This window comes from Mobula birostris, chromosome 10 (genome assembly GCF_030028105.1).
Source record: "Mobula birostris isolate sMobBir1 chromosome 10, sMobBir1.hap1, whole genome shotgun sequence".
NCBI lineage: Eukaryota > Metazoa > Chordata > Chondrichthyes > Myliobatiformes > Myliobatidae > Mobula > Mobula birostris.
This window is the reverse complement of record NC_092379.1, coordinates 35,917,288-35,941,372: the sequence shown is the minus strand read 5'-3', so window position 1 is coordinate 35,941,372 and position 24,085 is coordinate 35,917,288. Positions and strand designations below refer to the sequence as shown.

At 48.4% G+C, this 24,085-nt stretch overlaps 1 protein-coding gene across 1 annotated transcript in view; it reads right to left on the bottom strand.

Moving 5' to 3' along the window:
- Nucleotides 1–14,126, bottom strand: part of LOC140203954 (tubulin polyglutamylase ttll6-like) — a 66,444-nt gene extending 52,318 nt beyond the window's left edge. Inside the window, exons 1-3 of the mRNA XM_072270149.1 lie at nucleotides 14,013–14,126; nucleotides 10,718–10,848; nucleotides 2,790–2,946 (exon numbers count right to left, since the gene is read on the bottom strand). Of these exons, the coding sequence (XP_072126250.1) occupies nucleotides 2,790–2,946; nucleotides 10,718–10,848; nucleotides 14,013–14,033 (309 nt within the window). The 5' untranslated portion in view covers nucleotides 14,034–14,126. The remainder of the gene's footprint in view (nucleotides 1–2,789; nucleotides 2,947–10,717; nucleotides 10,849–14,012) is intronic.
- Nucleotides 14,127–24,085: the final 9,959 nt, after the last annotated feature.

The window sequence follows — 24,085 nt, the reverse complement described above, 5'->3', positions numbered from 1 at the left end:
TTAATCAAAGCATTGAGTATAAGAGCTGAAATGTTATGATGAGGTTGTATAAGGCATTGGTGAGGCCGAATCTGGAGTGTTGTGTTCAGTTTTGATCACCAAATTACAGGAAGGATATAAATAAGGTTCAAAGAGTGCAGAGAAGGTTTACAAGGATGTTGCCAGGACTTGAGAAACTCAGTTACAGAGCAAGATTGAATAGGTTAGGACTTTATTCCCTGGAGCGTAGAAGAATGAAGGGAGATTTGACGGAGGTATATAAAATTATGATGGGTATAGATAAAGTGAATGCAAGCAGGCTTTTTCCACTGAGGCAAGGGGAGAAAGAAACCAGAGGACATGGGTTAAGGGTGAGGGGGGAAAAGTTTCAAGGGAACATTAGGGGGGGCTTCTTCACACAGAGAGTGGTGGGAGTATGGAATGTGCTGCCAGATGAGCTGGTAAATGCGGGTTCTTTTTTAACATTTAAGAATAAATTGGACAGATACGTGGATGGGAGGTGTATGGAGGGATATGGTCCGTGTGCAGGTCAGTGGGACTAGGCAGAAAATGGTTCGGCACAGCCAAGAAGGGCCAAAAGGCCTGTTTCTGTGCTGTAGTTTTCTATGGTTTTCCAATGCATAATCAGTTTAGCATGTGAAGTTGGCTCAACAATCAGAAAAGGGATTTGCTAATGGAAATTCCTGCCCACCCTATCCCTCAAGTCCTTATTCCATTCGTGAATTATGCCCCCCACTATCCCACTCAACCCACACATCTTCAAATCCCCCGATTTCCTTCTTACCCAAATTTCCACCATTCCCACCAGCCTATCATTCACAGTGACCGAATGCTGTGGATACCCGGTCCAAACACAAAATTACCACCAGGGCAGTAATAAAATTTCCATTATCTTGGTTGAGTAACGGGGTGGGATAGGTCTCCACCAAAGGAGATGTAAGGTCTGCAGGTCACCCTTGGGCAAGGTGTATCACCTGCTTAGCTCCTGGATCAGGGTCACGTGAAGCCGTGGAAGCAGGGGGTGGATGGTCGTATGAGCAGCCGGTGCAGTTCACAAGTCCTGGTTATGCGATCGCTGGTGTCAGGCAGACAATCTCTGAAGAGTATTGATAATGGCTGGGGGTCACCCACCCCTACCCAGAACAGGGCGATGGCAAACCACTTCGGTGGAAAAATTGGCCAAGAACTATCATGGTCACGGAAGGACTGCAATGTTCCGACAAGAACTGTCCTTCGTTATTCAAATAACAAGCCACGGGTAACAAAGGACATTAAGGACATCCTGAACGCTAAAAAGAGGGTGTTTAGAGATGGATATAGTGAGGAGCTCAGGGCAATACAGAGGGACCTGAAAGCCAGGATCAGGGAGGCTAAAGACAGGTATAGGAGGAAGCTTGAGTGGAAGCTCCAGCAGAACAACATGAGAGAGGTCTGGAGTGGGATGAGGACCATCACTGGGTTCCGGCAAACTAGCAACAGAGGAGCTGAAGGCAGTGTGGACAGGGCCAATGAACTTAACCTGTTCTTTAACAGATTTGACATTGTGGCCCCTGCCCATCCTCCACATGAGTCACTTGTTGTCGGCCCGCAACCAACACATATTCCACTCTCCCCACCTACCCCTCCTCACAGCCGCCCACTCTGCTCTCATGACGATACCCTTTCCCCACACGAAACCACCACAGTGGGCTTCACAGCTGCACAGGTGAGAAGACAGCTGAAACGTCTCAACCCAAGCAAGGCTGCAGGACCGGATGGTGTCAGTACCAGGGTGCTCAAAGCCTGTGCCCCTCAGCTATATGGAGTACTTCGCCACGTCTTCAACCTGAGCCTGAGGCTCCGGAGGGTTCCTGTGCTGTGGAAGACATCCTGCCTCGTCCCTGTGCTGAAGACGTCGCACCCCAGCGGCCTCAATGACTACAGACCGGTGGCATTGACCTCCCACATCATGAAGACCCTGGAGAGACTTGTTCTGGAGCTGCTCCGGCCTATGGTCAGGCCACACTTAGATCCCCTCCAGTTCGCCTACCAGCCCCGACTAGGAGATGAGGATGCCATCGTCTACCTGCTGAACCATGTCTACGCCCACCTGGACAAGCCAGCGAGCACTGTGAGGGTCATGCTTTTTGACTTCTCCAGTGCGTTCAACACCATCCGCCCTGCTCTGCTGGGGGAGAAGCTGACAGCGATGCAGGTGGATGCTTTCCTGGTGTCATGGATTCTTGCCTACCTGACTGGCAGACCACAGTACGTGTGCTTGCAACACTGTGTGTCCGACAGAGTGATCAGCAGCACTGGGGCTCCACAGAGGACTGTCTTGTCTCCCTTTCTCTTCACCATTTACACCTTGGACTTCAACTACTGCACAGAGTCTTGTCATCTTCAAAAGTTTTCTGATGACTCTGCCATAGTTGGATGCATCAGCAAGGGAGATGAGGCTGAGTACAGGGCTACAGTAGGAAACTGTGTCACATGGTGTGAGCAGAATTACCTGCAGCTTACTGTGAAAAAGATTAAGGAGCTGGTGGTAGACCTGAGGAGAGCTGAGCTCGATTGGTGAGACCAGGTGAGGAGAAAGGTGGGTGGGGACGGGGCAGGAGATGAAGTAAGAAGCTGTGAGGTGATAGGTGGAAGAAGCAAGGGGCTGAAGAAGGAGGAATCTGATAGGAGGGGACAGTGGACTGTGGGAGAAAGGGAAGGAGGAGGAGAAGAGAAGGGGCAAGAGGGAAACCAGAATGCAGATAAAGAGTTAACGTTCTAGGCAGAGAGTCATGAGTGCAGTAAAGTACCTTCGGAATGTAGATCTGGCAGATCACGTCCTTCCCGGACTGCGTATCTCTGATGTCCTGGGTCAAAAAGATGTCACGCCAGTCATATTCAGGATTTGGCTTGCAGATGAAGGTCTCGGGTTTCCCGGCTTTATAGTAGGCCGCAAAATCAAGATATCTGCAGCGAGAAGCACTCATTAGTACTGAGAGAAGAAGGTCATAAGGTCTTTAAGTTCAAGGTTGAGCTCAAGTTTAATTCTCATCTGGCCGTACACATGTATGCTGCTAGATGAAACAGCATTTCTCTGGGGCCAAAGTTGCAAAGCACAAGCACACAAAGACACACATAGTACATACAGTTATGATAGGACATACAGTCACCAAAAATTATAGCACAGGCCTGAAGTTTGATGGTGTGCTTGGGATGTTTACCTGGAGGCAGGAATAAGCATGCAGCAGTTCCTCAACTTGCCCCGGTTCAGCAGGCGAGGGCAAATGAGCTTGTCTCGTGCTGGGTCCGCCGCAAGCAATCAAGCTTGTATTCCATGGAGTGGACACTAGAGGACAGCACCGACAGGAGCAACCAGCCACCCCAGACCAGCACGGATTCCAGCACGCCCGCTGCACCCCTGTTCTCTTCCACACTACTCAACTCCAGCCATCACTACTGTCTACTGTGGTTTACGTTTCTGTAAACCCTCCATCAACCAGATTTGCTGATTTCACTGTTAAAAGTTCAGATTCATAGATACGTCACAGGTACGTCAAAACATACAGTGAAATGTGTCATTTGCATTGGCAAAACAAAGGATCAGCAGGGACAAATATCAACACACATTCTGGCAAAAATGGGTGAGATTTGACAGGTTAAACTCTCCTTTAAGATCATCTTTAAACAAACCAGCTTTGGGGCATAAAACAATGATAAACATCATGCCAACTCTATGCGTTGATTATACAACCTTATTTTTTTACAGACCACAATTCAGATCAGATCAGGTTCATTTACTTATCGGAGGTGCACTGAAACAGACAGTGAAACATGCCACTTGTGTTAACAGACAACACAACCAAAGTGTGCTGGGGGGCAGCACATTCCGGTGACAACGTAGCATGCCCACGATGTTCAGCAGAGCAACACAAGCAACAAAACATGGCAAATTTGGAGTATTCTGTGCAGTTTCGGTCACCTACAAACGTACAGGAAAGTCGTAAGTACGGTTGAAACAATACGGAGAAAATTTACAAGGATGCTGCCGGGTCTGGGAGATAGATTGGAGGAGTTACAAGGAACGGCTCAGTAGGTCAGGAATTTATTCCTTGGAATGCGGAAGAATGAGAGGTACACAAAATTATGAGGGGTAGAGATAGGGTAAAAGCAAGCAGGCTTTTTCTACTGAGGTTAGGAGGGAGTGCAACCAGAGGTCACAGGTTAAAGGTGAAAGCTGAAAAGTTTAACAGGAACCTGAAGGGAAGCTTCTTCACCCAGAGGGTGGTGAGAGTGTGGAACGAGCTGCCAGCGCAAGTGGTGCCTGCAAGCTCGATTTCAATGTTTAAGAGAAGTTTGGATAGGTACATAGATGGTAGGAAGTATGAAGAGCTGTTGTCCCGGTGCAGCCAATGGGACTAGGCTGTTTAAATGGTTCAGCATGGACTAGATGGGCCAAAGAGCCTGTTTCTGTGCTGTACTTTTCTATGACTCTGTAAAGCTCCTTTCTCACTCTGCCACTCACCCATCCACTCATACATTCAGACAGGCCTCCAGTCCTTAGCCCCGAAACCTTATGTTTCTATCCTGCACCCCAGACAAAACAACCCTCTAGAAATCGTGGACGCATTGGTAATTATTTTCCAATGTTCTATAGATTCAGGATCAGTTCCTGAGGACTGGAGGGTAGCTAATGTTATCCCACTTTTTAAGAAAGGAGGGAGAGAGAAAACAGGGAATTATAGACCAGTTAGCCTGACATCAGTGCTGGGGAAGATGCTGGAGTCAATTATAACGGATGAAATAGTGGCACATTTGGATAGCAGAAACAGGATCAGTCCAAGACAGCATGGATTTATGAAGGGGAAATCATGCTTGACTATTCTTCTGGAATTTTTTGAGGATGTAACTATGAAAATGGACAAGGGAGAGCCAGTGGATGTAGTGTACCTGTACTTACAGAAAGCCTTTGATAAGGTCCCACATAGGAGATTAGTGGGCAAAATTAGAGCACCTGGTATTGGGGGTAGGGAACTGACAGGGATAGAAGATTGGCTGGCAGACAGGAAACAAAGAGTAGGGATTAATGGGTCCCTTTCAGAATGGCAGGCGGTGACTAGTGGAGTACTGCAAGGCTCGGTGCTGGGATCGCAGCTATTTACAATATACATTAATGATTTAGATGAAGGGATTAAAAGTAATGTTAGCAAATTTGCAGATGACACGAAGCTGGGTGGCAGTGTGAAATGTGTGTAGGATGTTGAGATAATGCAGGATGGACAGGTTGGTTGAGCAGGCAGATGCAGTTTAATGTGGATAAATGTGAGGTTATCCACTTTGGTGGCAAGAACAGGAAGGCAGATTTCTATTTGAATGGTGTCAAGTTAGGAAAAGGGGAAGTATAACAAGATCTAGGTGTCCTTGTTCATTAGTCACTGAAAGTAAGCATGCAGTGAAGAAAGCTAATGGCATGTTGGCCTTCATAACAAGGGGAGTTGAGTATAGGAGCAAAGAAGTCCTTCTGCAGTTGTACAGGGCCCTGGTGAGACCACACCTGGAGTACTGTGGACAGTTTTGGTCTCCAAATTTGAGGAAGTACATCCTTGCTATTGAGGGAATGCAGCGGAGGTTCACGAGGTTAATTCCTGGGATGCTGGGACTGTGATATGTTGAAAGATTGGAGCGACTGGGCTTGTATACACTGGAATTTAGAAGGACAGGGGATCTGATTGAAACATTTCAGATTATTAAGGGATTGGACACGCTAGAGGCAGGAAACATGTTTCCGATGTTGGGGCAGTTCAGAATCAGGGGCCACAATTTGAGAATAAGGGGTAGGCCATTTAGAACGGAGTTGACGAAAAACTTTTTCACCCAGAGAGTTGTGGATCTGTGGACTGCTCTGCCTCAGAAGGCAGTGGAGGCCAATTCTCTGGATGCTTTCAAGAAAGAGTTAGATAGAGCTCTTAATGATAGCGGAGTCAAGGGATATGGGGAGAAGGCAGGAACGGGGTACTGATTGTGGATGATCAGCCATGATCACAGTGAATGGCGGTGCTGGCTCGAAGGGCCGAATAGCCTACTCCTGCACCTATTGTCCATTGTCTATAACCCAAACTTGTCCAACCTTTATAAACTTTCCTCATCCTCCAGATAAAATAACCCAATTGCAGAGGAGAAGATGATGGCACGACACAGCGCGCTGCGGCCACTCCGGTGATGAATATCTGTTATCTGTCAAGTGGGGCGCCGTGCACAATTCTGATTTGATGGAGGCAGACGTGAGAGCACGGAGGAACATCTGGTGAAACTTCTGAAATGCCCGTTTCGCTGCCTCTGCTACTGTGTGATCTGAAATCTCCGGAGGGGTAGGCCCCAAATCCTCGGCATTGCTCGTTGCTTGGCGGCCGGGGCGGGGTCGAAGCACTCAGCAGAGATGGTGCTCGGTGTCGGAGGGCTGGTCAGAGGCTCAAAGTTTTCGGACGGACTCAGAGTCGGCTGTGGTCGGGTGCTTCCAGGATGCTGCATCGGCAAGTTTGCAACACTGGAGGCTCATGGTAGGGAGAGTCTCTCCCTTCTACTGTCTGCGTGAGATGTTGGGGCTATTGGGACTTTGAGACTTTTTTTTAAACCATGCCCATGGTCTGCTCTTTATCAAATTACGGTATTCCTTTGCACTATTGTAGCTATGTGTTATAATTATGTGGTTTGTGTCCCTTTTAGTCTTGGTCTGTCCTGTGTTTCTGTGATATTATGCTGGAGGCACATTGAATCATTTCTTAATGCATGCATTTCTAAATGACAATAAACATGGACTCAGTGTCCTCATAATCTAATCTCTTAATCTAATCTTGTCCAATGTTTATAAACTTCCATCGGCTTCCTGCACTCCCAAGAAAAAAATCCCAATCTTGTCCAACCTCAATGTAGAGACAAAGGAGATTTATACTCTCTCAGTCAGGCAGCATCCTGGCCAACCTTTTCTGCATCCTCTCTCAAGTGAGTCTCAGACCAAAGGGCACAGCCTCAAAATAGAGAGACGTCCATTTTCAACGGATACGAGAAAGAATTTCTCAGCTAGTCTTGTAGAGATTCCCATTCTGTGGTCGACGGATCCCTTGGTTAACGGTAGGGTTCAATGGCATAAAACAGGTTGGTAACTCCCGAGCTACCGCTAGAGTGGTGAATCAGCGGAGTTTGTTGCCACAGACAGCTGTGGAGGCCAAGTCCCTGTCTATGGTCTAGTTACCCGTCCTCAAAATCCAACCAAGTGTCCCCACACCTGTGTAACTCGATGAGCCAAATGGCCTAATTCTGCACCTGTGTCTTATGGTCCTGCAGTCTTAGCCTCCGTATCCTTCCTGCAATAGGGTGACCAGACTGCAACAATACTCCAAATGGAGGCTGACTGAAGCTTTATACAGCTGTGAAATGTTGTCTTTACTCGGGTACTGAGTGTACAACCAAGAAGGCAAAGACTTCTGTACACCCTCTTGACCACCCTACCTATCTGCATGGCCATTTGCAGGGAGTTATGAACTTGGACCCTTAGCTTTCCTTTCTACATCAAAGATCCATTCCCTCCGTACCTTGTTCAGCTCTCCTTCACTCACTGCTTTTAGTCAGGAGACATGGCTGAATTATATTTGCTGCTGATTGCAGAGACTTATTTTAAATTAACTCTCTTTTGTTGCTGTCAATTTAACTGGAGGCCACAAGTCCCACCGGGCCATCTCTTTGCCCAACAAGTCCCACCGCGCCATCCCTTTGCCTAACAAGTCCCACCACACCATCCCTTTGCCTAATGTCCCACCACGCCATCCCTTTGCCTAACAAGTCCCACCACATCATCTCTTTGCCTCACAAGTCCCACCTTGCCACCTCTTTTCCTAATTTGTTGACTATTGAATGAGAACTTGCCTTTGACACCATAATTTTTTTAAGCAGGTGAGAGATGCAGTCATTATAACAATCATAGAAAACACAGAAACATAGAAAATAGGTGCAGCAGTAGGCCATTCGGCCCGTCGAGCCTGCACCACCATTCAGTATGATCATGGCTGATCATCCACCTCAGAACCCTGTACCAGCCTTCTCTCCATACCCCCTGATCCCTTTAGCCACAAGGGCCATATCTAACTCCCTCTTAAATATAGCCAATGAACTGGCCTCAACTGTTTCCTGTAGCAGAGAGTTCCACAGATTCACCACTCTCTGTGTGAAGAAGTTTTTCCTAATCTCGGTCCTAAAAGGCTTCCCCTTTATCCTCAAACTGTGACCCCTCGTTCTGGACTTCCCCAACATTGGGAACAATCTTCCTGCATCTAGCCTGTCCAATCCCTTTAGGATTTTATACGTTTCAATCAGATCCCCCCTCAATCTTCTAAATTCCAACGAGTATAAGCGTAGTTCATCCAGTCTTTCTTCATATGAAAGTCCTGCCATCCCAGGAATCAATCTGGTGAACCTTCTTTGTACTCCTTCTATAGCAAGGATGTCTTTCCTCAGATTAGGGGACCAAAACTGCACACAATACTCCAGGTGTGGTCTCACCAAGGCCTTGTACAACTGCAGTAGTACCTCCCTGCTCCGGTATTCGAATCCTCTTGCTATAAATGCCAGCATACCATTCGCCTTTTTCACCGCCTGCTGTACCTGCATGCCCACTTTCAATGACTGGTGTATAATGACACCCAGGTCTCGTTGCACCTCCCCTTTTCCTAATCGGCCACCATTCAGATAATAATCTGTTTTCTGTTTTTAACCATCAAAGTGGATAACTTCACATTTATCCACATTAAATTGCATCTGCCATGAATTTGTCCACTCACCTAACCTATCCAAGTCACCCTTCATCCTCTTAGCATCCTCCTCACAGCTAACACTGCCGCCCAGCTTCGTGTCATCCGCAAACTTGGAGGTGGATCATGTGGGTACTTTTGCCTTTGGGCAATGATGGGAGATTGGTCAGCTATATCTTATACGCTGCATCCACATCACTGGAGAGCTGTATGATACAGATGTGAGAGGGGAGGGGAGGCGGCAGTGGAGGGAGGAGTGGGAGAGAGGACTCAGAGAGGGGAGTGGGAGGGGTGTTGGGGGGAGTGAAAGAGGGGATTGGGAGGTGTGTGTTGGAGGGCATGCATGGGGGATTGGGAGCAGGGGAGTGCAAGAGCAGAGTGGCAGGGGAGTGGGAGGAGTATTGGAAGAGGGGAGTGGGGATGAGTGGGAAGAGGAAGCAACAGAGGAAGTGACAGGGAGAGTGGGAGGGGGCGATGGTGGGGACATGGAAGGAGAGACTGGTAATGGTCATTTAATATCTCTTTCCATTAGGTGTTAACTTAATGGACCCTTGCAACTTGAGTGTATGTTCAACAAAGATTGCTAAGATGAAATATGTTGAGGTTTTTTTTTAAACGTATCTCATCTTCAGACCAAAGTGCATTAATGGAAGAGTTTATAGAGAGTCCATGCCAGGCAAAATCCTCCCCACCATTGAGTACACTTAACTGCCACAAGAAAACAGCATCCAACATCCACACCCATGCTCTTAGCTCATTGGACAAAGAGGTCCAAGCAGACTGGGGTCCCACACCATCAGGTTCAGGAACAGTAATTACCCCTAAACCATCAGCATGGATACCTTCACTCACCTCCACCCTCAACTCATTCTACAACTCTATGGACTCTTTTTCAAGAACTCTGCAACTTGGCACAATCCGTCTTCTTTTGCGCATTGGTTGTTTGTCAGTCTTTGTTATTTATAGTCTTTCACAAATTCTATCCTACTTGCAAGAAAACAAATTTCAAGGTCATATCATATATGTACCTTGATAATAAATTTACTTTGAACTTTAATCTTTGATGTAATAGAGATGGGAAAGTGGTGCTAAGTGTCATTGACGCAGTTCAAAGTACATTTATTATCAAAGTAGGTATACGACATCCAATCCTGAGAATCGTCTCCTTACAGGCAGCCACAGAACAATGAAACATAAAAGAACCCATTAAAAAAGTGAAGACTGCCAGACACCCAATGGGCAGAAACAAAATTAAATCGTGCCAACAATAAAAGTAAGCAAATAACTTTCAGAACTGAAGCTGACAGAAGTGAATGCACTGACATGAAGCCAGTCGTCACTGCAGCCAGTCCAGGAGCCTGTTCGTTGCAGGCCACGGCCTCAGTTCAGCGCACTGCTCAATAAACCTTGCCAAGCAGTGAGCTGAATACCAGCCCATTCATCACCTCCTGACCTTTTCAATCTGGCCCGGCACTTAAATCGTCCAAATCTCAGGTCGTTCCTCGCTCTTGTGACCCGGGCTCTGCCGGTTCGATGCACTCTCGGCTCTGTGCCTGAGACCACATATCACTGCATGTTTCGATGTACTGTACATGTGACAAGTAAGGCTAATCTTTAATCTTTTCATAACTTATACACACACACACACACACACACACTTTATGGTTCAGAGAGACCATACAGATTTTGGTTCACAACGTTGTCGCTGCTTCTACTGTTTGCATGATTTGTGCTTTTTCCCTTTCTCCGCGCATCAGGTGTTGGCCTTTAGTTTTAATTGGGTTCTTTTGGATTTCTTCCTTTGCAACTGCTGACAAGCAAGGAGATCTCAGGGTTGCATAATTTACATATTCTTTGATAATAAATGTACTTTGAAAGTTTGAAACACACACACGCATGAACAGAGCCCCACTCCATTTCGAGGTGGTCTTTAAACTTACTCAGATGGTAAACGCCAGCTTTTTGGGAAGATGTTGTAATCTTCTGGGTATTGCCTTAGCATGCGATTTAAGTTCATGACCAGCAAATCCTTCATACAGATTCCGTTCATCCCAAGAAAGTAATTCATTTTCTGTGTGAGGAAAAGAAGTATCAATCCATGCAAACGGTATACCAGTATGACGTGGCATATGTTCAGTGACCATTTTACTAGGTGCTCCTGCTCCTTAATATAAAATATCTCATCAGCCAACCATATGGCAGAAACTCAATGCATAAAAACATGCAGACATGGTCAAGAAGTTCAGTCATTGTTCAGACCAAACATCAGAATAGAGGGGGAAGAATTTGTGATCTAAGTGACTTTGACCGTGGAATGATTGCCGGTGACAGACGGGGCAGTTTGAGTATGTCAGAAACTGCTGACCTCCTGCAGTTTTCATGCACATACCAAGAATCAGTGAAAAGCTTGTCTTGCCTACTGTTCACACAGATCAGTACAATGAGGCAGAACAGGGTAAAATAATCAAAGTACAGAATAAAGTGTAAAAGCTGCCCAGAAAATGCAGCACAGGTAAATGACAAAATGCAAGATCATAATGAGGTAGAGTACTGTGCAAAAGTCTTAGGAACACATCTGAAGATCAAAGGTGCACAGTACTGTAGTGATTTTATGTACTGCTGCCACAAAAGAAGTCTAATTTCATGACATGTGTGAGCGATGATAAATCTGATTTTGATACGGGTGTCTATTGCGGACTGAGTGGGAAGTGGGGCAGGGAGAGGGGAATGAATCATGGTTGGGAAAAGGGAAAGGGAGGGGGAGGCACCAGAGAGACATTCTGTAATGATTAATAAACCAATTTTTGGAATTAAATGACCTTGCCTGGTGTCTCAGGGCTGGGTGTGTCTGCACCCCCCCACCCCTGGCACTCCTTCTCTGCCACCTGTCCCACACCCCTCCTGGGGTGCTCCACCCTCGCCATTCCCAAAATCCTTTGTTCCCGCCGGAGTTACAAACTCGCTTTCTGCTCCACGATGACAAATACAGTACTGTGTGCACATCATAACCACTATGTCATATGACGTGGGCAATCACGGTCTGCTGACCGTGAATGTTCTCAGCAAATGTTATCTACAGAAGTGGTCTGCCATCGCCTTCTTCTGGGTATTGTCTTTACAAGATGGTAGGGATGGATTCTCAATATTCCTGGATTTCAGTGCTTTAAAAGGGATAGAGAGGGGGAAAAGAGGAGGAGGGGTGGCATTACTGGTCAGGGATACTATTACAGCTACAGAAAGGGTGTGTAATGTAGCCGGATCCTCTTTTGAGTCAGTATGGGTAGAAGTCAGGAACAGGAAGGGAGTAGTTACTCTATTGAGAGTATTCTATAGGTACCCTGGTATCAGCAGAAATACCGAGAAGCAGATTGGGAGGCAGATTTTGGAAATGTGCAAAAATAACAGGGTTGTTGTCATGGGTGACTTTAACTTCCCTAATATTGATTGGCACCTGATTAGTTCCAATGGTTTAGACGGGGCAGAGTTTGTTAAGTATGTCCAGCATGGATTCCCGTCACAATATGTTGACAGGCTGACTAGGGGGAATGCCATACTAGATCTAGTATTCGGTAACGAACCAGGTCAGGTCACAGATCTCTCAGTGGGTGAGCATCTGGAGGACAGTGACCACCGCTCCCTGGCCTTTGACATTATCATGGAAAAGGATAGAATCAGAGAGGACAGGAAAAATTTTAATTAGGGAAGGGCAAATTATGAGGCTATAAGGCTAGAACTTGCGGGTGTGAATTGGGATGATGATTTTGCAGAGAAATGTATTAGGACATGTGGTCGATGTTTAGGGATCTCTTGCTGGATGTTAGGGATAAATTTGTCCCGGTGAGGAAGATAAAGAATGATCGGCTGAAGGAACCATGGGTGACAAGTGAGGTGGAAAATCTAGTCAGGTGGAAGAAGGCGGCATACATGGTCTAGGAAGCAAGGATCAGATGGATCTATTGAGGAATATAGGGTAGCAAGAAAGGAGCTTAAGAAGGGGCTGAGGAGAGCAAGAAGGGAGCATGAGAAGGCTTTGGCGAGTAGGGTAAAGGAAAACCCAGGCATTCTTCAATAATGTGAAGAACAAAATGATGAAAGGAATGAAGGTAGGACCTATTAGAGATAAAGGTGGGAAGATGTGCCTGGAGGTTGTGGAAGTGAGCGAGGTCCTCAATGAATACTTCTCTTCGGCATTTACCAATGAGAGGGAACTTGATGAAGGTGGGGACAATATGAGTTGCCTCACAGGTAGATAGGGTAGTTAAGAAAGCTTATGGGGTGTTAGCTTTCATAAGTCGAGGGACAGAGTTTAAGAGTTGCGAGGTAATGATGCAGCTCTATAAAACCCTGCTCAGGCCACACTTGGAGTACTGTGTCCAGTTCTGGTCGTCTCACTTTAGGAAGGATGTGGAAGCATTGGAAAGGGTACAGAGGAGATTTAACAGGATGGGGCCTGGTTTAGAGAGTATGGATTATGATCAGAGATTAAGGGAAATAGGGCTTTACTCTTTGGAGAGACGGAGGATGACAGGAGACATGATAGAGGTATACAAGATATTAAGACGAATAGATAGAGTGGACAGCCAGCGTCTCTTCCCCAGGGCACCACTGCTCAGTACAAGAGGACATGGTTTTAAGGTAAGGGGTGGGAAGTTCAAGGGGGATATTACAGAAAGGTTTTTTATTCAGAGAGTGGTTGGTGCGTGGAATGCACTGCTTGAGTCAGTAGTGGAGGCAGATACACTGGTGGAATTTAAGAGACTGCTAGACAGGGAGATGGAGGAATTTAAGGTGGTGGGGTTATATGGGAGGAAGGGTTTAAGGGTTGGCACAACATTGTGGGCCGAAGGGCCTGTACTGTGCTGTACTATTCTATGTTCTATGGTTAATCCCCACCCCCCCGCCCACCAAACAATTGTCAATACTCTTCGGAGATTGTTTGCCTGGCGTCAGTGGTTATATCACCAGGACTTTTGATCTGCACTGGCTGCTCATACGACCATCCACCAGCTGCCCCCATGGCTTCACGTGACCCTGATCAGTGGTGGGGGGGGGGTCTAACCAGGTGCTACACCTTGCCCAAGGCTGACATGCAGGCTAGTGGAGGGAAGGAATGCCTTGTAACTACAGCATCAACATCATGAAATTTAAAAGCTGAGTGGAGTTTCACAATGGTGCAGTTTCTGGGGGCGGGGGCGGAATGGGAGCTTCTCATTGGCTCTTCCGTGGGTCAATTACCTGGTACTGCTTTAGTGACATGGCTTTATCCCGTGACACGAAATTGTCCGACCACAGCAATGTCCATTGCTCATCTTCGCCGACCTCTTTCAACCCAAAGAGTGCGGCTGCACGGCAAACTGCGAAAGAAATAATGCCAGTTCAGTATGTGATTGTAGACTGGAGACCAATAGATTGCCGCCGTCGCAGGAGGAAGGAAGGAAGGTGGGGGACTGGAGAATGGAGAAACACCGAAGCAACAAATGCAGGAATGAGGAGGGTCTTCATAAACACGAGAGGCTCTGCAGAAGCTGGAAACCCAGACAACACATGCAAACTGTCGGAGGAACACAGCAGGTCAGGCAGCATCTAAGGTATTGAATACACAGTCGATGTTTCAAGCCGAAAACCCTTTTCAGTCCTCATGTAGGGTGCAGGTGAATCCGAGAGATTCTTACTCTCCAGACACTATTTTTCAGATTTCCTGCAAACTGCAAACTCACATTTCAAGAACAGTTTACAACTCAAGTTCCCTGCTTTTCTTTAATACACAACTTGCATTCTTCTGCACATTGGTTGTTTGGCAATCTGTGTTTACGTGGAGTTTTTATTGTAAATTCCATTGTAGAAAGCACGGCAGCGCCTCTACTTCCTTGAGAGCCTGTGGAGATTCAGCGTGACCTCTAAAACTTTGACAAACTTCTATAGATGTGTGGTGGAGAGTATATTGACAGGCTGCAGCACAGCCTGGTAGGGAAACACCAATGCCCTTGAACGGAAAATCCTACAAGAAGTAGTGGATGCTGCCCACTCCATCACAGGTAAAGCACATCTACATGAAACATTGTCACAGGAAATTAGCATCCATCATCCAACTCCCTCCCTCATTGCTGCCAACAGGAAGGAGGTACAGAAGCCTCAGGACCCACATCACCAGGTTCAGGAACAGTTATTACCCCTCAACCATCAGGAAGGAGGTACAGGAGCCTCATGACTCACACCACCAGGTTCAGGAACAGTTATTACCCCTCAACCATCAGGAAGGAGGTACAGAAGCCTCAGGACCCACATCACCAGGTTCAGGAACAGTTATTACCCCTCAACCATCAGGAAGGAGGTACAGGAGCCTCAGGACTCACACCACCAGGTTCAGGAACAGTTATTACCCCTCAACCATCAGGAAGGAGGTACAGAAGCCTCAGGACCCACATCACCAGGTTCAGGAACAGTTATTACCCCTCAACCATCAGGAAGGAGGTACAGAAGCCTCAGGACCCACATCACCAGGTTCAGGAACAGTTATTACCCCTCAACCATCAGGAAGGTGATACAGGCTCTTGAACCAAAGGGGTTACCTTCACTCAACTTCACTTGCTCCATCACTGAAATGTTCCCACAACTTGCGGACTCACTTCCAAGGACTCTTCATCTCATGTTCTCGATATTTATTGCTTATTTATTGCTTATTGTTTCTTTCTTTCTGGATTTACACAGCTGTTGCCTTTTGCACTCTGGCTGACCCCCAAGTTATCGCGGTCTTTCATTGATTCTGTTAAGGTTTTTATTCCATAGATTTATTGAAAATGAATCTCAGGGTTGGAGATGGAAACGCAAACCTACTTTGATAATAAATTTTACTTTGACTTTGTTGACACCATGATTGATTAACTAATCACCTACTTAATGTGAACATTTTGAATAGAGTCAGGCAGATTGACAGAATCGCATAATTACAATGGTAGCACGTCCCAACTAGCAGAACCCTTTCTGTTACAGGGTTGACGCATGGCACCCTGAATACTCAACTGAACAGAGATTTAAGTGATGAAACAGATCTGTCCTGAACTGGGCCTTAACAGGCAGGGATATATCTTTCACAAGGTGCCGATACCGATCTGATGCCTTCCCCCTGTGTAGTTTCAGCTGGGCAGAGTCAGAATGTCCCACACACAATGGTCGGTTTCACAAATCACAAAGTATTAGTGAGTCCTAATGAAGGGTCTCGGACTGAAACTGACTTTACTTTCTGCAATGAAGGTCCTCTGTCTCTGACGATCTTCAGGACTCCCTTCATCACGTCGTGGCTTCTCTCCGTTTTCACTACTGTCAGCCATGCAAGCCCCGGCTGGAGACTCAGGAGTATCGTCAGCACTCAGACGTAGAAGGAATCTTCACTACTGTTTCTGTAACAATTCTGAGCTGAAGCCCCAAATCCGGAGGACTGCTGGACCACTCTTAGTTTGACCTCTACCCTTTGACCTGTTCGGCATGGGCGATCCTACCAAGAGTCAAAGCACAAAGCCCCGACCCCAGCCAGCATAGCTCTCTGGGTCATTGAGGCATGCAAGCCTTCAAACCACAACAAGGCTGTGGACCTCTTGGAGGTCAGCCCGTAATGTTGGCTCTTTATCCAGCTCTCTAATCTCCTGAGTTGCTCCATTTTGCTTGTGTTACTCTGGATTTCCAGCATTTGTCAGTTGGAAATTAAGCTGCTTCATCATTATGTGCCGTGTCATATGACGTCACCATTATGCACCGTGTCGTGTGATGTGGGCAATCAGGGTCTTTCCATGACCATGATTGTTCTTGGCAAAATTTTCTACAGAAGTGGTTTGTCACTGCCGCCTTCTGGCCAGTGCCTTTACAAGATGTGTGACCCCCAGCCATTTTCAATACTCTTCAGAGATTGTCTGCCTGGCATCAGTGGTGGCATAACCTGGACTTGTGATCTGCACCGGCTGCTCATACAACCATCCACCACCTGCTCCCTTAGCTTCACATAACCCAGATTGGGGGGCTAGGCAGGTGGCAGGTACTACACCTTGCCCAAGGGTGACCTGCAGGCTGGCGGAGGGAAAGAGCGCTTCACACCTCCTTTGGTAGAGACGTGTCTCCACCCCGCCAGCCAAGGAGTGCACTGGATTTGTTTTTAACACAATCCTGTCAATCATATACTCCATACACAGTGCTGGATTCCAAGTGAACCGCGGGGCGGCCCGGTAGCGTAGCGGTCCACACAACGCTTTACTGTACTGGCAACCCGGGTTCAATTCCCGCCACTGCTGAATAGACTCCTGAAGCTCTTCTATCCCTGAGGTCGAATTATTGTTTTTGGAGCAAATTAACTCTCCTCACAATTAAAAACCAGAAACACACCAGAGATTAAACACAAGAGGTTCAACAGATACTATAAATTCAGAGCAGCACACACAATATATTCCATCTTGGCTCCCCCCCTACGAGTTCTCTTCTATTCACCCATCTATCACCTTCCCTGAACACCTCAATCCTCCCCCTCCTCACACACTACCAACCCCCTCCCCCACTCCAATCCCAGCTCTCATCCATGCCAGGTCTTCACAATTCCTTCCAACCTCCCTCTCTGAGGCAGACCGTTCTGTCCTCGGTAAGGGTCTCACTTTTATCTCCCCGCACACACACCTCAGTGAGTTCCGTGCCCACCATGATGCCGAGCTCTTCCTCCACCATCTCCGTCTCTGAGCCTATTTCTTAGGCAAGGATGCCCCACCCCACACCAGTGACCCCTTCTCCCATCTTTAACCCTACTCCTCTTCCTGGACACCCCACCCTGGTCTTCTGCCTGCTCTGGACCTTTTCATTGCCAACTGCCAATGGGACACCAACCGTCTCGACTTCAACATTCCTCTCATTTCCAACCTCACTCCTTCTCAACACTCCGCTCTGCACTGCCTCCGCACTAATCCTAACCTCACCATCAAACCTGCAGATTAGGGAGGTGCTGTAGTAGTCTGGCGAACTGACCTCTACCTTGCTGAGCCCCAGCGCCAGCTCTCAGACACTTCCTCTTACTTACCCCTGGAACAGGACCCCACTGAGGAGCACCAGGCCATTGTCCTCCACACCATCACCAACCATATTGACTCTGGGGATCTCCAACCCACCACCACCAACCTCATTATTCCCTCAACCTGCACCTCCCATTTCTACCTCCTACCCAAAATCCACAAACCTACTTGTCCAGGTAGACCCATCACTCGCTCTTGATCTTTTCAATGACTTCAAGTTCCCTAGCCCTGGTCGTCTCATTTTCACTACGGATGTCCAGTCCCAACACACCTCCAGTCCAGTCCCTACTCACCTCCAGCCCCCATCAGCCTTAAAGCTCTCTGCTTCTTTCTGGACACCAGACCCAACCTGTTCCCCTCCACCACCACTCTCCTCTCTCTGGCGGAACTGTTCCTCACCCTCAACAAATTCTCCTCTGGCTCATTCCACTTCCTTCAAACTAAAAGGTGAAGCCACGAGCACTCGTGGGGGTCCCAGCTATGCCTGCTTTTTCATCGGCTACGTGGAACAGTCTATGTTCCAAGCCTACACTGGTATCATGCCCCAACTCTTCCTACACTACATCAATAACTGCATTAGTGCTGCTTCCTGCACCAGTGCTGAACTCGTCCACTTCATCAACTTTGCCTACAACTTCCACGCTGCCCTCAAATTTACCTGGTCCATTTCCAACACTTCCCTTCTCTTCCTTGATCTCTCTGTCTCTATCTCTGCAGTAAGTTTATCTACTGATATCTTTTATAAACCTACTCATTTTCACAGCTACCTGAACTATACCTCTTCCCAGCCTGTCACTTATAAAAATGACATCCCCTTCTCTCAGTTCCTCTGGCTCTGCCGTATCAGCTCTCAGAATGAGGCTTTTCATTCCAGAATGAAGGAGATGTCCTCCTTCTTCAACGAAAGGAGCTTCCCTTCCTCCAACATCAAAGCTGCCCTCACCTCTCTTCCATTTCACGAATATTTGCTCTCACCCCATCCTCATGCCACCCCTGCAGGGAGAGATTTCCTCTTGTCCTCACCTACCACCCGACTAGCCTCCGCGTCCAGCACATAATTCTCTGCAACTTCCGCCATCTCCAACGGGATCCCACCACCAAGCACACCTTTCCCTTCTCCCCACTTTCCACTTTCAGCAGGGATCGAATCCTACATGACTCTCTTGTCCATTTGTCCCTCCCCACTGATCTCCCTTCTGGCACTTACCCTTGCAAGCAGAACAAGTGCCACACTTGCCCCCACACTCTCCATCACTACCATTCAGGGCCCAAACAGTCCTTCCAGGTGAAGCGACACTTCACCTGTGAGTCTGTTGGGGTCGACTACCTGTTGCTCTGGGTGTGGCCTCCTGTATATCGGTGAGACCCAATGTGGACTGGGAGACCGCTTCGCCGAGCAATAAACACTCTGTCTGCCTGAAAAAGTGGAATCTCCTGGTGGCTACCAATTTCAATTCTATTTCCCATTTCCATTCAGACATGTCAGTCACGGCCTCCTCTACTGCCACGATGAGGCCACACTCAGGTTGGAGGAGCAACACCTTATATTCCGTCTGGGTAGCCTCCAACCTGATAGAATGAACATTGATTTCTCGAACTTCTGCGAATTTCCCACCCCCCCCACCACCCTTCCCCTTCACCGTTTCCCATCCCCATTTCTCTCTCTCACCTCATCTCCTTACCTCCCTCAGATACTCCTCTCACTTCCCTTTCTTCTATGGCCTTCTGTCCTCTCCTATCAGATTCCCCCTTCTCCAGCCCTTTATCTCTTTCACCAATCGACCTCCCAGCTCTTTACTTCACCCCCACCCCTTCTATCACCTATCACCTGCCACCTTCTACTTCTTCTTCTCCTCCCCTCACCTCTGACTTCTCATCTCATTTCCAGTCCTGATGAAGGCCCTCGGCCCGAAACGTCGACTGTTTTAGTTGTTCCTCTCCGCGGCTCATGGCACATTGGGCAGTAACCTTGCCGTTTCTTTCACATCTGTCTGTTTTTTACCAGGCCGAGTCGCCAGCTTGACGCTCAACCCAGCACGGATGGAAGGCGTGCAAGGAGCCAGCCGGACTCGAACCGCCACTCAGCTCGAAGTCCGGTGCGGATGCCACCACACCACCGGCCGGCAGAGATGCTGCCTGACGTGCTGAGTTCCTCTAGCATTTAGTGAATGCCGCAGAGATTATTATGGCCAGACTTTGTACTCCTCACGCTGAAATGGCTCCCTTCCCTGGCACTGTGGCAACGTTTTCAGATGTTTACAGTAAAATCTGTCCTTTATTTATAGAATAACCTTGTTTACTCCTCCATCAATGCAACAGCTTCCCCAGTCTCTCTCCCTGCAGCTGAAGCCCTTGAACAAATCTCCTGCGCACCAACTCTGGGGTCTTGGCATTCATCTCCAAGCACAGGTTCAGGAGAGGAGGCAAGAACGCTGGCGAATGAGGATGATGCAACCTTCCAACTCATCTTCTGGAGCAAATTCTGTGAAATTCTTGCCCGTTTCCTTCTCCAGCCGGGGAAGATCTGTCCCAGCTTGTCCTCCTTCCCTCCACCTCCCCCTCCTTCTTATCCTGGCCTCTTCTCCCTTCCTTTCCAGTCCTGACAAAGGGTTTCGGCCGGAAGTGGCAACTCTTTCTTTCCCAACATAGGTGCTCCTATCGTTCCCCCCGATGAATCACCCAATTGAGCATGGGGACAGGTTTATCTGTTCAGACTAAACAGTTGTGAGCCACGGAATACACACTAAGCTCCCTATTCACATGAACACAAAATCTCCTGTTGTAACGGGTGCTGTGGTCCCCCACTAACTTTAACACAAGAGATCCTGCTGATGCTGGAAATCCAGAGCAGCGCACACAAACTCCTGGAGGAGCTCAGCAGGTCAGGCAGCATCTGTGGAGAGGATTGAACAGTCGACGTTTTGGGCCGAGGCCCCTTCATCAGGTCTGGAAAGGAAAGTGGGGGGATGGGTCAGAAGGTGTGGAGGGGAAAGAGTACAAGCTGGAAGTTGATAGGTGAAGCCAGGTCTGTGTGTGTGTTGGGGGGTCGGGGACGGAGGATGAAATAAAGAGCTGGGAGGTGATAGATGGGAAAGGTAAAGGGCTGAAGAAGAAGGAAACTGATAGGAGAGGAGAGACAGCCATGGGAGAAAAAGAAGGAAGAGGGAAACTAGGGGAAGGTGATAGGCAGGTGAGGTGGAGAAAAGATGCCAGAGTGAAGAATTGAAGAAGAGGTAAGGGGGAGGGGAAAAATTACTGGAAGTTAGAGAAAACTAACTTCAGAGGCGCGGGGGAGATCTGATAGAGATGTGTAAGATTATGAGAGGCATGGAGAGTATAGACAGACAGTATCTTTTTCCCAGGGTTGAAACGTCTAATACCAAAGGGCATGCACTTAAAGTAAGAGTGGGTAGCTTCAAAGGGGATGTGAGGGCAAGTTTATTTTTCCCCACACAGAAGGTGGTGGGTCCCTGGAATGCACTGCCTCGGGTGGCGGTAGGGGCAGAAACATTAGGGATTTTTTTGGAGATGTTTAGATAGGCCCCTGACTGCGAGGAAAATAGAGGGATATGGACATTGGGTGGGCAGAGGAGACTGGCTTAATTGACCATTTCATTGGATCAGCACAACGCTGAGGGCCAAAAGGGCTTTAACAGTCTAAATGAAGCCTACGAACTAAGCCTAAAAGCAACACTTACTCCCCAAATTCAGCCTAATAACTAGGCCTAAGAATACGAATTGGGTCCATAAAGTTAGAGCACTGAGAATAGGATTACTCCCTGTTAACTTAATCCAGACTGGGGACACCTGCGCACCCTGATACGAAAGAGATCACCAGAAACTGCACAAAGTAGGGATGGCCTATCTCTTCTTTGAACTCACGTACTGTTCTATATTCTAAGTTCCAGGTCAATGCTGGAGGCTTCCCAGATGGGATACAAAGTGCTTGCTTGTCCTCTATCCTGAAGGTGGCCTCGCCGAGGCTGTAGATTATCAACACCAGGCAATTATCTCCGCAGGTTTTGCGACAGCTCAGTATACACTTGGGTGGAGACACGTCTCTACCAAAGGAGGTGGAAGGCGTTCCTTCCCTTCGATAGCCTGCAGGTCACCTTTGGGCAAGGTGTAACACCTGTTCAGCAGTGCCCCCACCCACTCTCCCGCACTCGAGTCAGGGTCAGGTGAAGCCATGGGAACAGGCATGAGCAGCCGGCCTATATCACAAGCTATGCGGCCACTGACAGTCTCTGAAGGGTATTGATAATGGCTGGGATTTCACCCATCTTGTTAAGACGCTGCCCAGAAGGTGATGGCAAACCACTTCTGTAGAGAAACATGCCAAGGACAGTCATGGCCACGGAAAGACCGTGATCACCCACATCATCCAGGAAGGGCACGTAACGAATGAACAAACGGACGTATACAACCAGAAATAGGATGCAGGTTACACGCGGAGTTGAAGGGAACTGCACATACTCACCACTGGATTGCTTGCAGTTGGAAAGATTAATCCATATTCATCTGAAATAAAAGATACAGAGAGACAGACACATCCACAAGAACACTGCCTCAAAGCAGAAAGGCAACAGTAGTTACTTAAACCTCATATCTTTCTTCATAAAATACCCCACATTTTTCCCACCGACAATGGCCAATGGCCTCCATACGATCAGTGTGGATCAGTGGAGTTCGCATGAAGAGCAAATAACTTCAGCAACTGACTGCAGCCGCCAATCTGAGTACGGACTGTACAGTAGACTCAAAATGCAACCCCAAACAATGGGTTCCTAAGAAGCATGAAGCACAGCTAAATGGAAAACAAGACAGGGCTGATGTGTATTTGTTACCTGGAAGTCAGTAATGTGGGTGTGAAGAGGGAGGGGTGAAAGTTGTGTGTAGTTGAGAAGAATCACTATAAGGGCATTAGAACTAAATAAATTGTTCTGTCACTTTCATCTTTAACATAGGTGCTGTAATGTGAGATCAGAGTCTCTCTCTCTCTCTCTTTCCCTGCCTCTCCCTCACTCCCTCTCTCCCCGTCTCTCTCCATTTCCCTCTCCCCTCTCTCTGCCTTTCTCCCTCTCTCCCACACTCCCTCTCCCCCTCTCTTCCCATTCCTATCCCTTTCTCCCTCTCTCTCACTCATTCCCTCTCTTTCTTCCTCTCCCTCTTTCTTCCCCCCCGCGCCCGCCCCCGCCCCCCGTTCATCTGGGAACATTCTAACAGAGACAGGTAATCATCCTCCCACCAAGGTAGAGTAGTGGTCAGCACAGCGCATTACAGTGCCGCCGGCGGCGGGTTCAATTCCCGCCGCTGCCGTAAGGAGATGTACCGTCCCCTCCCCGTGGACGTGCGGGTGTCCCTCCGGTTCCCTCCCGCACTGCCAAAGACCTACCGCTGGGTAGGTGGGTGGGTTGTTGTGGGTGGTTCTGTGATGGGGCCAGGGTTAAATCCAGAGGGTTGCAGGGCAGCGCGGCTCAGTGGGGTCGGAACGGCCCACTTCCCACTGTATCTCAATGAATAGAGAAATACGGGGTAAAAAAGGGCAATTTCTTGCTGCAAGGGGCAATTCTCTCAGGCTGGGGGATGGGGAAAGAGGGAGATGGAGGGAGGGAGAGAGGGAGAGGGGGGAGAGAGAAGTTGAAAGGAGGGAGAGGGGGAGGAAGAGAGATGGAGGGAGGAGGGGGAGGGGGAGGGGGAGGGAGGGGGAGACGGGGGGAGAGGGGAGAGAGAGGGGGAGAGGGGAGGGGGAGGGGGGAGAGGGGAGAGGGGAGAGGGGGAGAGGGAGAGAGGGAGAGAGGGAGAGAGGGGGAGAGGGGGAGAGGGGGAGAGGGCAAAGGACAGACGAAGAGAGGGAGGAAGGGGGAGAGAGCTAGTGGAGAAGGCGAGGGGTGAGGGGGAGGGGGGGAAGGGAGAGGGCTAGGGGACGGGAGAGAGGGGGTGAGAAAGGGGTAAGGGAGAGCTGACTGGAGGGGGGTGAGAGAGGTGGCAAGTGAATGGGAAAAGGAGGGAGGGAGAGAGAGAAACAGGGGAGAGGAGGGGGAGGGAAAGAGAGAGAGTGAGAGGGAGGGAGAAAGAGAAAGGGAGAGGGAGAGAGAGAAAGGGAGAGGGAGGGAGGGAAAAAGGGAGAGGGTGGCGTAGAGGGGAGTGGGGAGGGGAGGGTGAGATGGGGAGAGGGGAAAGGATGGAGGGAGCGAGAGGGAGAGAGAGATATATAGGGGTGGGGAGGGGAGGGGAGGGAGAGGGAGGGAGGGACAGGAAGCGAGG